Raw genomic sequence first — 17,502 nt, forward strand, 5'->3', positions numbered from 1 at the left:
CGGCAGCGACGTGACTTAAGGCCGCCCCTCGTAGCGCGTAGTTGGGCTCGAAAGCTAAGGCGGGAGTTCGGGCGGGAGTGCTCCTGCTGGTCCTCCCGGCGGAATGACCCAGTCGGTGGTCGTACAGGGTGAGCTACCCACGTCCGCGGGGACCGGGTCGCTGCGGAGCCAGTCACCTGGTTGCCTTCCTAATGCACCTCTCTCTCTTCCTCGCTGCTGGCTGCAGTCGGACAGTGCGGGAACCAGATCGGCTGCTGCTTCTGGGACCTGGCGCTGAGGGAGCACGCTGCGGTCAACCAGGTACCCGCCTCTCCTGCCTGTCACCCGGGCCTGCCAGAGTTCACATGAGGTTTGGGGAGGGGTGCTTTGGATCCTACTACGGGGTCCTGGCTGACCTGGAACTTGCTGTGTAGATCATGTTCAGGAATTTGCAGCGATCCATCTGTCTCTGCATCCCCAGGACTACCACTATCATGCCCAGATTACTTGGGCTTTTTAATCAGTACCATAAATTGCATAGGATCTTATCATACGGGTCGTGGCTAGTTTCTTTTTAAACGTGTTGCTGTAAGTCACAGGCAGGAGGCACTGGTCAGGAGTTTGGTCTTAAGTTTCCCTGATCTTTAGCAGTCTCCTCCTCCTCCTCCTCTTTCTCCTCCTCCTCCTCCTCTTTCTCCTCCTTCTCCTCCTGTTGTTTTGAAAGACAGTAGATGCTATAGATGAAAGCACTATAAAGTAAATAATAAATACATCAAACGACCAAGAATCCCAGGAAATTCCCACTTGGAGTACCAGCTGTATAATCCTACAGGGCGTGCTTTTTTCATCGCTGTCAAACTTAGTCAGGGGTTCTCTTGGTATTTTACCCTTAGATGTAATTGGAAGAGTTGACCTAGGTTTCTTTTTCTTAGAGCCCCTTCAGCGTTGTAGAGTTGCTACAGCTAAAAGGGTTTTAGAGAAAATAAACGTAAATGCTATAGTTTGTTTTGTTTCTAGAAAGGAATTTATGACGACGCTATAAGCAGCTTCTTCAGGAATGTGGATACCAGGTAAGTGGGTGAGTCTGTCTCCGCTTGGTAGGACGCCTCCTTTCCCTGTCAGCAGAATCTTAGAGGATAAGGAAACAGTCGCCAGCTAGGACGGTGTCTGCTGTGTATGCTGTTCTGATCGAAAGCGTCTTCTCATATCCCATTTTCATACTATTCTGCAGAACAGCACGCTTCCTTGATAGACTTCCGTACGAAGCCAAAAAGAACCTTTAAAGGGACTCCCAGTAACTTTGAAAACCTGACATTTTCACTGAGGTGCCCACCATGGTATGAGTCTAGCGGCGGCCAGGTTTTGAAAGATTATTTTGCAGATTACTTGCCCTCAGAATATGCCGAAATGAAAGAGGTGGAAACTGCTCACACTGTGTGTTACTTTTTGTTTCGTGTAAGATACAGATGTTAGAATCCTTTTGACATTTGACATTCTTTTAATGTTTTCATTGTTTATCCGTTTTCAAAGTTCTTTATAAACCAGCTGTAGTCGACTTGTCCTGACAATTACAATTAAATATCAGGCCTTTCCAACTTTGTAGAAATTTAGTTTGAATTTGTTCACTAGGTGTTGGAGCCATTATCTTCTCGGGAAACCTGACTTTGGTTTTGTTGATGAATCCCAGGGCCTCCAGTCAGATTAGTCAAATTCAAAGAACTGGGAGGTTAAAACCTGGAGCGTCATTGTTGGGGATGGACAGCATAAACTCAGGCCTTTTGAGTCATAAGCATACTTTTTTATTGTTTGGATCAACTCTGCCAAAGCTACATGCTATTCAGAAGGTGGGTAGAGACATGGTGTGAGATTGATTAAAGTGAATTTCCACAGCGGCGGGCGCAGTTGTTATCGTGGGGAGGGTGCTGTCCTTTAGATCACTTTACTTATTTGAGACCTGGAACATGGTCTCCCTTACGTGCGTGCACTCAGACCTGCCTTTGCAATATCCCTTCCACATGCTTCCCTGCCTGGCTCCACCCCAGCCTTCCTTTCTTGATAGCCACCTCTTTGATTATTACAGAGTTGAGTGGATAGGAGACCATGATGGGGGCTAAGAGACAGTCTGAGGGAGGGGCAAAGGTCACCTGTGACATGAAAACAGGAAGCCCTGGGGTAGGAGGGCACAAGAGGACATGGTAAGAATTCTGAGAGAAACAACAAAACATTGTTTGAGAAATGATAGAATGAAACCAAATTCTTTGTAAGTTAATGAAAGAAAATGTATTACATATTGACAGTTGGTCTTGAGACTGAGTTTTCTTTCTTAAGGGCCAATCTTCATCCACCTTGTCGGGTCTATACTGTTAAATGAGAACATTGGGTTTTCTTCTGTCTCAGAAGAGGCTAAGACTCTCTTCTGTCTGTGCCGCCAGTACCAGCCTCGGCTCCATGAGTTTAGTACTACATCTTTGTGTACACCTGCTTCTCAAATTAATCCTTTTGAATAACATATGATAAAGATCTACCAAAAGTAGACATTGGCAAACTGTTTCCATGACAACCCAGACCCTCAGGCCTTGTTGCAGCTGCTCATCTGCCTTCTTGGATAGTGAGCACAAACGAGTGGAAGCGGCTGTGTTTAAATACAGTTCTATTTAGCAAAACTGGAGCCAATTGGAATTGTCCTGAGATTGCAGTTCACTCGTTACTGGTCTGTACTGTCTGTATTTAGCCAGCTTCTCTCCATCTAGTCTCTGTCCTGCAAGCGATATTGGCCAGAACACTGTATATATGCACAGATTTCAATACTTTCACTAAAGTTCTAGAAGCAGCCTGGGTGGTATGTAATGCTTATATCAGCTGACCTGTTTGGCTTCAGCAGGAAACCTAATTAGCATTAACTTAAACAGGAAAGATACGCATTTACCTCACAAAACTGGACCAGATGTTCTAGGTTCAGAGAAATGCCTCAGAGACAGATACTGAGACTGGCAAGATGGCTCTCCAGGTCAAGGTGCTTGCTGCTGAGCTGAAGCCATGAGTTAGAACCCCTGGATCAAGATAAGGAGCTGCTTTATGTGTAATGACAGTAACACTAGCAGCCCTGACAAATCTTACAGCCCTTTCCCAATTTCCTTATCTTTCAGAGCTGTTGGGGATGGTGGCAGTATTTCCAAAGGAAGAATATCTTCTCTAAAAGCACGGGTAAGATACATACTCCGGAGTTTTTACTTTGTAACATGGCAGTGGATTTGAGTTCATTGCTTCTCTACAGTGTTTTTCTCTTCTGGTTGTTAACTGGTCTCTGACTATTAGAAAAAGAAAGGCAGTTAACAGTGGGTAAGGAGCTGAGGTGCTAAGGTTCGGACTCCAGAAAGACTAGAGCAGTGGGGTGTATCCTGAAAACTGTTTCTCTCTGTGTGATCTCTGATGGAAAACAAACTGAAGGAGAAAGTGTCTGCACATCAGAGCAGTTGATGAACATGGTGAACCGTGGAGGGAGCCCCTGAGAAGCCTGGACTCATATGAAGTCACAGAACACAAGCTCCTGAGGAGAGAATGGAAGGGTTGTCTGGGAATATGCTCTTTACCCTCTCCGAGTATGCCCCCGTTCCTCCCACTGCTCACAGATGTGATGGTAAGAAAGAGCTCAGAGAAAGGCACGTCCACATCTCCTAGACTGCTAAGTAAATGTAGAATCGCAGGCTAATAGGCACAGCGAGTGTTGTAAATGCTATATTCTGGTTATTATCCTGTAGCTCTGGAAGGGAATCTAGACTTCTGCATTGTTACTAAAGCAGTTGTGACTGCAAACTGGGATGCCTAAGCGAAGAATCAAAAACACTCTCAACATGTAGTTACTGCTCAAAGGAAGAAGAAACCAAGGGCTTGCTGTGCCTGAGGAAAGATCAGAAGAGCTAAGAAGGTTACTAGGGCAGTGGCGATCCTGTCAGAGCTCACTTGGGTAGGCCCAGATTAGAGTGTGTGCTCTGCATCTTATCTCCTTGACAGAGAGCAAAGCAGTCGCAGGTGCTGGGGCTCACTTACTGCACACTTCCATGCACACTATTAAATCTAGCTTGGAACAAGACCGATGTAATTTTTTATAATCTTAGACAATTTTTTTGTTCAGTCAAGACTCTTGTTTGTACAGTGTCTACATTTAAAGTAAAAATTTCATGTTATTTAATATGTCCTTGAAAAGCCCTAAAATTAACCAGTACACACCCCTAATAATGTTGTCTATGTACAAAAAAAAGGAGTACAATTATAAACATCATGGCAGAGAGAGCTGTCAGGTTAGCAGTGCTTGCTGCTGTTGCAGATCAGAGTACAGCACTCAGGCTGGCAGATTAACAACTTCCCACAGCATCAGGGCAGTCCCACACCTCTGGCCTCCTCAGACACCTGCAGTCAGGTGTACACACACACACACACACACACACACACACACTTTTAAAAACATCACAGTGATAAATCTTTAAAAAACAGTAACATGGGGCTGGAGAGATGGCTTCAAGGTTAAGATCACTGTCTGCTCTTCTAGAGGACTCAGGGTTTGAGTCCCAGAATCTACATAGCAGCTCTGTTGCCAGGGAAGCAGCACTGTTGTGAAACATGAACATGATATGATGGGAACAGACATGATACATGGAGGCAGAAACCTTCCAATAATCTTGTCTCAGCCTCCTGAGTGCTGAGAAGTTGCAGACCCAGGCATGTGTCTCCACATCCAGCATCTTTGAACAAATTTTTAAAATAGTTGCAGTCTTTGGTTTATGATATGTCCATTGTTTATCTTCATCTTAGGGTTTCTATGGCTGGGATAAAATGTAACGACCAAAGTAGGGTGAGGAGGAAAGACTTTATATCACTTGCACATCCACGTCATGGTGCAGCATGAAAGGAAGTCAGGGTAGGGATCCAGAAGCAGCGACTGAAGCAGCTTGCTGGCTTGGTCCTCGTGGTTTGCTCAGCCTGCTTTCTTACACTATCCAGGACCGCCTGCCCAAGTGGTAGCACCACCTAAAGTGCACTGCATTAAGTAGGCTAAGTCAGTAAATTGTTTAAAACAAGGAATTGCTATTTCAGACCATGAGTTTTAAATAACTAGGCCAATACACATCTTTATTCATCAAAATAGGTTCCATTTAACAAACTCTTAAAAAGTATTTTCTGCATCTTTCCGATTGTGGAAGCAATTTCCTTGCATAATGGTGGCCAGGTACATGAAGAAGTGGAAGATGGTTGGCAGATACGGTGGATAAGGCAAAATGTAATAGCCCAGCTTTTGAAGCAAGCGTTGGTTGTAACGTGGTTAGGCTCTATTGTTGTTTCTGTCACTCATGGCAGCTTCGGGCTTTGCAGTTTCAGTGTATCCCATCAATTTGCTGAGCTGCAGTAGTTTCTCTGGGATTTAGAAAGATGTGGACCAGGCCAGCAGCAGCCAGTACTGACTGTGACACCTTGCACATATGTGTGCGTACATGTGTGTGTAAACTTGGCTTTGGACAGTTTTGGAATTTTAAATTTTCAAATTTTAGAAAATTTAAAACTTCTCAGTGGAATCTAGAGTGGTGTGTTGCTGCACGGGGTGAGAGGGGACAGTATTTCCCAACAACAGTTTGTTCTCTTGTTGAACAGCTCCTGAGGCACCCAGCATCTAAGCTTACTCACCAGTTTGTTTCAAATGCTGAGTGGCCACTACATGGTCCACAGTAAATTCTTTGGCAGCTTTTCTTTGGAAAAGAAAAAAGAAAACCAGAAAGAGGGAACACATGGTCTTATTGGAAAATCAGAGGAGGGAGCACATGGTCCTGTTGGCAAACCAGGAGAAGGGAGCACATGGTGCCAGGAGGAGGGAGCACATGGTGCCAGGAGGAGGGAGCACATGGTGCCAGGAGGAGGGAGCACATGGTCCCAGGAGGAGGGAGCACATGGTCCCAGGAGGAGGGAGCACATGGTCCCAGGAGGAGGGAGCACATGGTCCCAGGAGGAGGGAACACATGGTCCCAGGAGGAGGGAGCACATGGTCCCAGGAGGAGGGAGCACATGGTCCCAGGAGGAGGGAGCACATGGTCCCAGGAGGAGGGAGCACATGGTCCCAGGAGGAGGGAGCACATGGTCCCAGGAGGAGGGAACACATGGTCCCAGGAGGAGGGAGCACATGGTCCCAGGAGGAGGGAGCACATGGTCCCAGGAGGAGGGAGCACATGGTCCCAGGAGGAGGGAGCACATGGTCCCAGGAGGAGGGATCACATGGTCCCAGGAGGAGGGAGCACATGGTGCCAGGAGGAGGGAGCACATGGTGCCAGGAGGAGGGAGCACATGGTGCCAGGAGGAGGGAGCACATGGTGCCAGGAGGAGGGAGCACATGGTCCCAGGAGGAGGGAGCACATGGTGCCAGGAGGAGGGAGCACATGGTCCCAGGAGGAGGGAGCACATGGTCCCAGGAGGAGGGAGCACATGGTCCCAGGAGGAGGAAGCACATGGTCCCAGGAGGAGGGAGCACATGGTGCCAGGAGGAGGGAGCACATAGTCCCAGGAGGAGGGAGCACATGGTCCCAGGAGGAGGGAGCACATAGTCCCAGGAGGAGGGAGCACATAGTCCCCAGGGGAGGAAGCACATGGTCTTATTGGCATACCATTCCTGCTTGCATTGGCTGTATCTCCTTTAATCTTATTTATGATTTATATTCCTATTTATATTCCTATATATCTCAGTGTAGATTATCTCCCCTGTCAGTGTAGTCAGAGCCTATGAATGCCTGTGCATTTCTTGAATGAAGGGTCCTTGCCACCTTACAATCTGTCTAGTGCCTTGGCTTTAGCAGTTAGCTCACTTGAACTGGACGCTTCTTACCTATAGTTGTTCCATTTTGACTTCTAGTGAATTAATACAATAATTCAAATGAATTAATACAGCCTACACCTATTGAAATTTTTTTCTGGTCAGAATTGCCTTCTAGATTTCTAAGGCCCTGTTCGAATTCGGTTGAAAGGATTAGTGGGTTCCTTTGTTCCCTACTGGCCCCTTTTGGAATAGAGTTAAAAGTTTAGAATCCACTTTTTAATTGGGTTTCATCATTTTGAGCTGGATGAAATTACCTTTTTAATCCTTTATAGATTACATAAAGAAAAATTTTAATCTTAAATTGTGAAAAAGAATAATATAACTTATAGCTAATGAATTATTGAATTTATAGAGTAAATTACTAAAGAAACTATGTTAAATTTAAATTTTCTTTTCAGGCTGTTTTGATTGACATGGAAGAAGGCGTAGTGAATGAAATTCTCCAAGGCCCACTGAGAGACGTGTTTGATAGCACACAGCTCATCACTGATATCTCTGGCTCGGGAAATAATTGGTGAGGCAATACTGAATGTCATTTGAAACAGCTGCGTATTCATTTCCATATCCGAATAGGCCCTGCCTAGTGAGTAGGGAAAGCCGGCCACCGTCTGCCTTTCTGCCGCATCCTCACGATTGATGGTGATGCTTCACGGCTCTCAGAAGCTGTGCGGCGTGGCTTTTACTCCTCTTGGTCCTTTCTTCCTGTTGCTTAGCAGGAAGTGAATTATGAGAACATGACACCCTCAGTTCTTTTTTTCAAAATGAATTGCTTGTGTTACTTGATTCCTCAACTTTTCCTGTTCGTCTAAATCAACAGAATTCACCGAAAGATCTAAAGCAAGCAAACCTGCTATCCTCGTTTCCGACCTGAGGGAGAGACTGTTTTGACTCTTAAATATGTAACCTCTTCCTGGGAAAAATGCACCCCAACAGCTAAAGAATTCCCATTGACTTCTTTCTCTTGCTTAAAAATTAAGGAGTTTCCCATTGTTTGTAAATCTCACATTATTCCTATCAAATATTTGCTACCAGTTACTTGGAGTCACATGTAGAGTTCAGAATTATAGTTTCATTAAAGCATGAATTTGGATTCCATGTGTCAGGAAACTAGGTGTCTTAGTTAGGCAAGTCTCTTTGGCTACACCCACAGTGACACACCCACACCAGCAGGGCCACACCTTCTAATAGTGCCACTCCCTGGGCTGAGCATATACAAACCATCACACTCGGGAACCAATAACTTAAGAAATGAGCCTGCTGACCACCCGCCTAGCTTTCCTCTTGAGTTGTGTAGAACTTATGTAATATTTGCGTTGTACTAAAGCTGCATCACGGGAAAGTCATGTTTATTTTGTGGTCTGTCATAGTGACACTCCAAGACCCAGTCAACACAGGTCTCCACTGTCATCTTCAGCCATTGCCCTTTCATCTAATAATGGGCTGGGATCGGTTTTTCCTAGTTTAGACCAGATAAATTAGTTGGAAATTTTTCATTTTGGTATCTGTTGAGTTGATCTTTTTCTGCTTTTTAATATGTAAATTCACTGCAGTTCAGAGTTTAAAGGGAAATCAAAAAATGATACCTAAATTCTTAATTTTTATAATTTATCTGGTGAAAAATTGAAGATAAAGTTCTAAAAGCTATAGTTAATACTGCTTGCTAATAAGGATATTTGAGAATTGTTGGCATGTAATATATGATAAATAGGACTTATATGATAGATTTCTTAGTACAATTTAAAACATTTTTTTCAATCTTTCTTAGACTGAGGAAATAATAAAATCATAAAATAATAATCAAGGATTTTTTTTTTAATCTGTATTCTTATTTTCAGGGCTGTGGGTCACAAAGTTTTTGGACGTCTTTACCGGGAACAGATTTTAGAGAAACTCCGGAAGTCGGCAGAGCAGTGCGATTGCTTACAGTGCTTCTTCATCATCCACTCCATGGGAGGAGGTAACGGCCCCTTGCTGTGAGGATGGGAGGAGGTAATGGCCCCTTCAAGCAGGAGCACATTCTCAGACATCAGCCTATTGTCAGACCTGCTGCCTGCTCAACATTCGATAGCAGACGTGTGCAGTCTTCTCACAGTGAGACACGGTGTCAGCCACAGGGCTCGTGCTCAGGGACCAAAGACAACTGAACAGAAACGATCTTCCGATGTTTCGTGTATTGTGTTGGGCCATGTTCTTGGCTCACCTAGGATATATATGACCCAAGAGATGTAGGTTGGATGCCTGGTATGTATGTTTCAGTGTCCGAACACTTCAGCTTTTTATCTTAAAATGTTGTGAAATTGGAAGTAAGGAATAGCTACTTGGGTACTCTGTTCATACTCGTGCTACAAACACAAGGGCCTGGGTTTGAGCGTCAGAACCCACATCAAAAAGCTTGGGTGTGAGGTACGTGCTTCTAATTCCAGAACCTGGGAGCAAGAGACATGCAGGCCCCTGGGGCGCACTGGATGCCAGCTCTCAAGCAGACAGGAGAATGGCACTTGACTAAGGCCTGGTGGTGACTTTGCCCTCCATGTCATACACATACACAGTGCTTGAGCACACAATGGAGCATGTGTGTCACACACACAGACACACACACACACACATATATATATATAACTGAAATTGTCACTGTTGACCAACTTTTCTTAATTTTGAATTTGTTTTCTTTCACTTTTAGATTCTCAGCCATACTCCAGTATGTCCGTGCTTTTGGAAGCGCTTGGCTTCAGCTGTGCTTGCTTAGTTCTTTATCCCAAGTAGAGCTGAACTTTTCCGGCATGTTCTCATGTGGCTTGCTTACAGGGTTACTAATCCTCTTCGATTCGCCACCTTCAAACCTTCCCACCACTCCCTCCAAGAACAAAAACGAAGAGTAAACAAATTCACTCAATTCCTTAAAAACCACTCAGTACACTCAAGCCTGAGCTTGAAACAAGATCTAAATTGCTTTGTTTCCCAGATAAGTCTGTAATTTGAAATGGAATTATATTGCTCTCTTATTGATAAAACAGAAACACAATGATGTGCTAATTTTAAAATAGTCATATTAACAGGATCTGAAGAAAAAATAACATACTTTTCTTTCTAAAACTGATATTAAGGCTTTGTGTTCTGGGGCTTGTAACATGGCATTGTCATATACAGAGTTCAAAATCAAGAGCCAGGTAATGGAGTTTCAGAAATTAAACAAACAAACAAACAAGCAGACCAATGTCTTAGGCTTCTGGGTTTATGTTGGCTAAAAGTGGCCCATGCCTCACATCTGGGAGTCTTGACTTTACCTTTTAATCACAAGAAACTGTGTGTGTGTGTGTGTGTACGTGTACGTACACGTACACACATTTATTTTTACATATAATTTTCATGTAACAACATAGCATGCACACACCCTATAAGACAAGATTCTGAAAACTACTTACTCAAACTATGGTTGACACATTCCTACATCTTACCATTTCAGCTTGCCAACTCTCTTCATCACCAGTTTCGTAGAACTAAGTTATAAGATCCAGTTTTCTCCTTTAAGTCCTTAAAATTTTCTGAATTTGTGACGTTGAACATCAAAAAGTTACTAATGAGATTTCCAGAGCTTCTGCTTTTAAATAAGTGGTGATACACGTTGTGTTTGAAGCTTTGTGAGTTCCCGGGGACATATTTCATTGGCTGTTGGAAGTTGCTTGGTGACAGTTTTCTATATTATTGAGATGGTTTGTATCTTGAGATCAAAGCTGTCAAATAGGTTTTTGTTTTGTTTTTTAAGTTGCTCTCAGGTATACTGGATGCCATGTGATTGAAGTTTTCATATTCAGTTCTTTTAATATCTAATGATTAAAATACAGCCACAACAACAACAACAACAAAAGGTTAGAGAAAGCCACCCCAGACTCGTGCTCAGAGCCTGAGATGGAATTCTGGACTTGAACCCTGGCAGCCTAGCTTGTGCTGTCTCTGAGTTGAAAATTATGCCTATAGATAAATATGCCTACATTCTAGATTATTCAGAATTATACTTCTAACCATTCAGGTTGTTTTCTTTTGAACTTTAATTCTCAGGAACAGGCTCTGGGCTTGGCACATTTCTGTTAAAGGTGCTTGAAGATGAATTCCCAGAAGTGTACCGGTTTGTGACAGCAGTTTATCCTTCCAGTGAAGACGATGTCATCACCTCGCCTTATAACAGTATGCTGGCCATGAAGGAACTGAATGAGCATGCAGACTGTGTGCTGCCCATTGACAACCAAGTAAGACACGGTACTGGACATCATGGATGTATTTTATACATTTCATTCTGTGTTACATCCTTTTGTGCTTGTTCAGTATTTTAACCGTTTCCAACTAAGAGAAGAAATAAGTTTGATTTTTTTTTTCTTGTTAGGAAAATATCTCCTAAGTGTCATTAGCAGGATCTCACCCAGTATTTTTTTTCTCTCTCAAGTCTTTATTTGACATCATTAGCAAAATTGATCTTGTGGTAAATTCTGGAAAGTTGGGCTCAGCTGTGAAGCCTAAGAGTCTCATTACGTCGAACATGGGGGCTGTTAAAAAGCACCACAAGAAGCCCTTCGACGCCATGAACAACATTGTGGCGAACCTGCTCCTCAGCCTGACAAGGTAGCCCGCTCAGGACGCCTGCAAACTCACCGAGCTTTGTGGCGTCCACACTTCCTGTGCCTTAGTCCTTTGTTTGATTTCAGGACACTATTAATTGTAGCCCTTGAGTGTGTTGGAGCAAGCACTGAACCACTGAGCTATAGCCCAGCCAGTACTGTTTAAAGTTGTAAGTTATAGGGGCTTCTTTTCTTCTTCTTCTTCTTCTTCTTCTTCTTCTTCTTCTTCTTCTTCTTCTTCTTCTTCTTCTTCTTCTTCTTCTTCTTCTCCTCCTCCTCCTCCTCCTCCTCCTCCTCCTCCTTCTTCTTCTTCTTCTTCTTCTTCTTCTTCTTCTTCTTCTTCTTCTTCTTCTTCAGATTGATTTGGCACTTTTTTTTTTTTATTAGTTCTTTGAGAATTTCTTACAACAAATTTGGTCATACCCTCCTAGTCCCAATTCCTACCCAACTTTCTGGTTTTTCCCTGATCAAGGCCAATTTGTGCTGCCCAGATGCTCGTTTTGTGTTGTATTTCATGTGTTGGTGTAATAAACCAGCATTTCTCCAGCTCTGTCACTTGGAGCATAGTGGGTGTTCTGTGGTCAACAGTCTCATTGTAGGCACGCTGCCACTGCTGTTAACCTCTGTCCTCTCTGCCATCCCGTCCACAACATTGCCATGTTTGGGTCTTGATTTCTCAAGCTTTTAAGATCACAGTTATGATCTATGATTATGAATGTTTTAAACAGACCCTTAATAAATTTAATAAAATTTCCACAATATATAATTGACCTGTTTAACTCAATATAAAGTCTGTTTAAATGAGATACTTTTAAATGTATAATGAGCAGGTATAATAGAGGTTGCTTGCACTTTAGAAGTCTAGAAATAAGATTTGCTAAGGATTATGTTGTATTTTAACTGGCTTCTTTCATGACTGTTTGTGAAATTAAATTTCAGTGATTCAGAAACAAGAGCTCCATTCTGCTCTTGTTGATCAGTGCAACAAAGGATCTGAGAACATAACAACCTGCTGGATTACTGTCTTAAATGAAAGTATGTCTCACTGTTCTCACGTTGGCCTTCTAGCTCTGCGAGGTTTGAGGGCTCCCTCAATATGGACCTGAATGAGATCAGCATGAACTTGGTTCCTTTCCCAAAGCTTCATTATCTCGTGTCAAGCCTGACACCTCTGTACACGCTGGCCGATGTTAACATTCCCCCCCGAAGGTGAGGGACAAGTGGATTCCATTGCCTGAGCACTTGGCGTGCTCTTCTGGGGAAGTTTATATTAACTCAGGTTATTTGTATCAGATTATTGGTGACAGGCATTTCTCATTAGTCAAATATTTCTTTAGAAGTAAATTGTTTTAAAATGTCAGTATTAGACTGAAACTGAACCTGGTAACGAAATGTTTAAGCTTTTGAAGATTAATAGGATCCAGTAGATGTGAATGCTGACTCTGGACAGATGTCTTAAATTCCCTATCATACTGTTTCTGGGGTAGATGGCATGTTAGGCTTTAAGTTCTTACCGCAGTCAAGCTCCATGGAAGACTTTTACATATAGTAGCTGTTGCATATAATTTCCAGATCATCATATAATTTCTTAGCACCAGGCATGATATAACACACTCCTTTAATCCCAGGTCTCAAGAAGTAGAGCCAGGCATATCTCTGTGAGTTAGAGGTCTGCCTGGTCTACATGGTGAATTCCTGTCTCAAAAAAAAAAAAAAAAAATGCTCTTAGGCTGGGTGTGGTAGTGCACACCTCTAATGTGAGTTCTTAGAGGCTAAAGGAAGGATGTTCATGGGTTCCAGGCCAGCCTGGAATACAGAGTGATGCTGTCTCAGAAAAGAAAACACCTGTCTGGAGGTGTCTCTCAGTTGGTGGAGTGCTTGCTTGCCTAGCATTCATAAAACCATGGGAACCCCCCCGAGAACCCACATGATGGCTCACATTTTTATGGTTAAAAATGAATTACTGAATTTTATTTAAGTGAATAGCAAGTGGCCAGTTGTGCCAGGCAGTAGATAGGACTCCTTATCTGCCAAGGATCCTGTAATGATCTCAGCAAGAGAAGCCATGTGTAGAGTATGGATCACAGCATTGGCTGTTCACTAGTATTGTTAGAACTCATCATGTTTAAGAAGAATGAGTGTTTTAATGTAGACATACCCAAGTAAATTGATAGTGAACTCTTTTATTGTTGTTGTTGTTGTTGTTTTGTTGTGTTTTGTTTTTTCATATTTTCAAGACAAGGTTTCTCTGAGAAGCCCTGGCTGTCCTAGAACTCCCTCTGTAGACCAGGCTGGCCTCAAGCTCAGAGATCCACCTGCCTCCCAAGTGCTGGGATTAAAGTATGTGCCACCACTGCCCAGCAGTAGTAAACTATTTCGTAATGGAATTTCTATATTTAAAGTTAATCCTTATACCTAAATTCGGCATGATGAAAAGGAGCATGCTTGACTTGGTCCTTCAACTTGAATATTTCAAAGTCATTGAAGTAATCTGCTTGGTACATTTAGACAGAAACAATACTTGTATCAACATTTTTAAGTTTAATCATTACAGTTTGTGCTGGCAGGTTTTCTTTAAAGTCTGCTAGTAAAAATCCCCGAGGAATGTTTAAATGTTGCACCGACTGGTCTTGGTGTCCTGTTCTGTTGTTGAGGGTTTCCTGGGTTTCCTTTGGTCTTCTACCTCAGCTGCAGTGCAGGTAACCCAAGGCCGTCATGCCAATGTGCAATTTCATGTCACGAGTCCATGTGGAAGAAAGGCATGTTTTGATGGACACTGGCTCTTTCCTTGTAGACTGGATCAGATGTTTTCAGACGCCTTTAGTAAGGATCACCAGCTCATCCAAGCAGACCCCAGACATAGCCTCTACCTTGCCTGTGCCCTCATCGTTAGAGGAAACGTACAGATTTCCGATCTCCGCAGAAATATTGAAAGGTTCGGTTTTTATTTTTAAGATAATTTATATGTCTAGTTTGGGACAATGTAAATAGCTATGAAAGCCTTTATTCAAATTTCCATAAAACGTGACTTAGGTAAGTGACTCTTCACGTACAAAACAAAGTTTTGTACGCACTGCATGAAGTGTAGGGCTTCATCGTACTGTCTCATGATGCTGCCTGTTCTAAACACAGAAGGCAGATTCCAGTGGCATAGCTGGACCGCTGCTGATGCTGATGTGTGAACTGAGCTGCTGCAAGGTGGCCATTTTAGTAACTTAGTTCTTACCTTTGGGTTTTATATCTCAGATTAAAACCTGCTCTGCAGTTTGTCTCCTGGAATCAAGAAGGCTGGAAGACGAGCCTGTGTTCTGTACCACCTGTGGGCCACTCGCATTCTCTGTTAGCTTTAGCAAATAACACGTGTGTGAAGCCTACCTTTATGGAGCTGAGAGAAAGGTTCACGCGGCTCTACAAGAAAAAGGTAATTACTCTTCTTTGTGACTGCACATCTTTTGGCTAAGAAGTATTACGCCATTGGAAATCAGGGCTAAATCTGCCTGGCATATTTGTTATCTAGTTGCAATCCAAGAGAAGTTTGCCTGTGCTATTTCAAATCTAAATGAGAAATTCCATGTATTTGTAGGATTTAGGCAATATACTAATTTTGTCTTTAAAAAAATCATTTATTCTTCAACATGTTTCACACATGTACGGGGCATATTTTGAGTATTTCATCCCATACTGCCCTCACTCATCCTCCCATTCCCTTTGGACCCCCTTTTCCCAGAAAGTAGCCCCCCACACACACACTTTCTTCTCTCTCTCTCTCTCTCTCTCTCTCACACACACACACACACAGGCGCACGCCCGCACATCATATGCAACTTATCAGTGGCTCCATCACTGAGCAAGAATGGCTTCCCCTTCCATAGCTCTGCATTAGAGATGGAGCCTCATGAGCCCCTCCCCAGTCTGTGTTAACCACTGGCAGGCGTCATCTGTGCAGGGAACCACAGCTCCTCTGAGTTCATGAGCACCATAGGGTGTCATGTCCAGAGCACACACTCACATGATGCTCTACCATCACCATCCTCCGGCTCTTAGGTTCTTTCTGCATGTCTTCTGCAGTGTTCTCTGAGCCTGGGTGAGTCGGGTGTGGGGGAAGGGATTCTATAGTGTCCATTTGTAGCTAAGTGCTCAGTAGTTGCTTATTCCCCACGTTTTAACCAGTTATGAGTCTCTTGCACTGTCCACTGGAAGAAAGGAAAAAATGCTTTTGTGGACAACACTGCAAACAGAATTAGTCTATGGATATAATTATATTTATATCCATACATTTATATATGAACAGTTTTATAACATGTGCATTTAGCAAAACAATGGTAAATAGGATATACGAAGGTATATCCTATAACCTTCTGAGTCTTTTGGCCTGGGTTACAGCTAAGCCTGTATGGAGGGAGGGAGTCTCAAATGCAGTCGGATACTGGTTGATTACCCCCATGTCAGTCGCGACACTCTTGTATGGTGAACATATCTTTAGGCACAATATCTATTTGACTTAAGTTCCCGGTTCCATTTTAAAGCTGAATGGCCTATGGATGTTTTTAATTTATGCCAAGCTCCACTGTTTCCCACGTACATAGAACCTGCTCTGATCATATTTCCCATCATCGTCCTTTTTCCCTCCATCTGAACTCCTTCTGTTCCTCACTCTTCCTCCCACTCTCGTTGTGTATGTGTGCTTGCACATGTGTGTGCGCTTGTGTGCGTGTGTGCCATACCCCACTATAATTAGTGGGCTTCTTAAATGAGGTAGGGTCAGTCACTTAAGGCCACTTACAGGTAAGTATACCACTGAGTCCTGTGCACCCCGTCCCCAGCAACCATCACTCCCAAGGAGAGAAGGACAACTGACCTATAGTTTTAGTAATATTTGCTAAAAGCTTATGGGATGGGTATATGACTTAGAGTTCCTGGGTTGGTAATTGGGATTTTTCAATTACAGGCTCACCTCCATCACTACCTGCAAGTTGATGGGATGGAGGAAAGCACTTTTACGGAAGCTGTGTCCTCGCTGTCAGCGCTCATACAGGAGTACAGTGACCTCGATGCCACAAAGAGCATGCCTGTGCCAGATGTGCCCAGGTTGAGTGTGGCCTTGTGAGGGAAGAAGCTGAGAAAGCAATTGTTCTGTCTGTCCCCTTTCTGTTTCAGCATTTTTTCTGATTCAGAAAGCCCATGTTTTTCACGTATCAGGAAGTATTTTATCTAAAATGGTGGTTTCTATTTTATTACAATTTTTTATAGCAGTACATGGTATCACTTTAGGCAGTTTGCCAAAATTGAGATGAGAGAGAACCCAACATGGTGTTACACAAGTGTAATCCCAGTGTGGCTGACATGCAGGAGGGCCTGCATTCAGGGCCAGCCTGGGCTACCCATGCAACAAAAGCCGACGCAGAGGGAAGGAGCAGTCGTCTTCTTGCTTTATTTGTGTCTTTTGCAGACATCTTCACAGTGATGAATGCCTCAGGAAAGATGTACATATCTCTTGTATATTTATACTTTATGCTGTCCTGCTCTATTTAAATGCTAGGGACGTAGGTCCATGGAATAGAGGAACATAATATATATAATATCTGGACTTTTCAGGGTAGTTTTTGTTCTTTGAGTAATAACATGTTTATGGTCCAAAGAATCACAACTTGGCATCCAGTCCCTTTTATAATAAACAGTTTAAAAGCAAATGTGTAAACAGCTGCTACGGCAGTTGAGCATGTCACCGTTGCACACTGACATCTGCAGCTGAACTTGTAGCAAACAGTTATCATGCATTGAAGTGACTACAGCCATCGTGTCTCTCTTCTGAATCATTAATATTGGTTTCAGTACAGGTATGTTTCAAATCCATTGGTTGGTTTATCTTTCAAGGAAATAATTTTTTATTTTATTTTATTTATTTTTTTTTTTTTTTGGTTTTTCGAGACAGGGTTTCTCTGTGTAGCCTTGGCTGTCCTGGCACTCACTTTGTAGACCAGGCTGGCCTCGAACTCAGAAATCCGCCTGCCTCTGCCTCCCAAGTGCTGGGATTAAAGGCGTGCACCACCACGCCCGGCT

General features: G+C 43.2%; 1 protein-coding gene across 3 annotated transcripts; it reads left to right on the plus strand.

Moving 5' to 3' along the window:
- Nucleotides 1-15: 15 nt before the first annotated feature.
- On the plus strand, nt 16-17,291 carry Tube1 (tubulin epsilon 1). 3 transcript variants are annotated; one of them, XM_085842780.1, is made up of 13 exons: nt 72-128; nt 227-300; nt 997-1,049; nt 1,609-1,823; nt 3,126-3,183; nt 7,231-7,346; nt 8,668-8,789; nt 10,889-11,076; nt 11,271-11,446; nt 12,511-12,651; nt 14,237-14,377; nt 14,689-14,863; nt 16,391-17,291. In XM_085842780.1, exons 4-13 carry the CDS (start codon nt 1,810-1,812, stop codon nt 16,547-16,549), a joined length of 1,290 nt encoding a protein of 429 aa, XP_085698906.1. In that variant the 5' UTR covers nt 72-128; nt 227-300; nt 997-1,049; nt 1,609-1,809; the 3' UTR covers nt 16,550-17,291. The 3 variants fall into 3 exon arrangements, with proteins under 3 accessions (XP_021030513.1, XP_085698906.1, XP_085698907.1); XM_021174854.3 differs by lacking the exon at nt 1,609-1,823 and having other exon boundaries at nt 16-128; XM_085842781.1 differs by lacking the exons at nt 72-128; nt 1,609-1,823 and having other exon boundaries at nt 236-300; nt 981-1,049.
- Nucleotides 17,292-17,502: the final 211 nt, after the last annotated feature.

This window comes from Mus caroli, unplaced genomic scaffold (genome assembly GCF_978045245.1).
Source record: "Mus caroli unplaced genomic scaffold, Mus_caroli_1 scaffold_9, whole genome shotgun sequence".
NCBI lineage: Eukaryota > Metazoa > Chordata > Mammalia > Rodentia > Muridae > Mus > Mus caroli.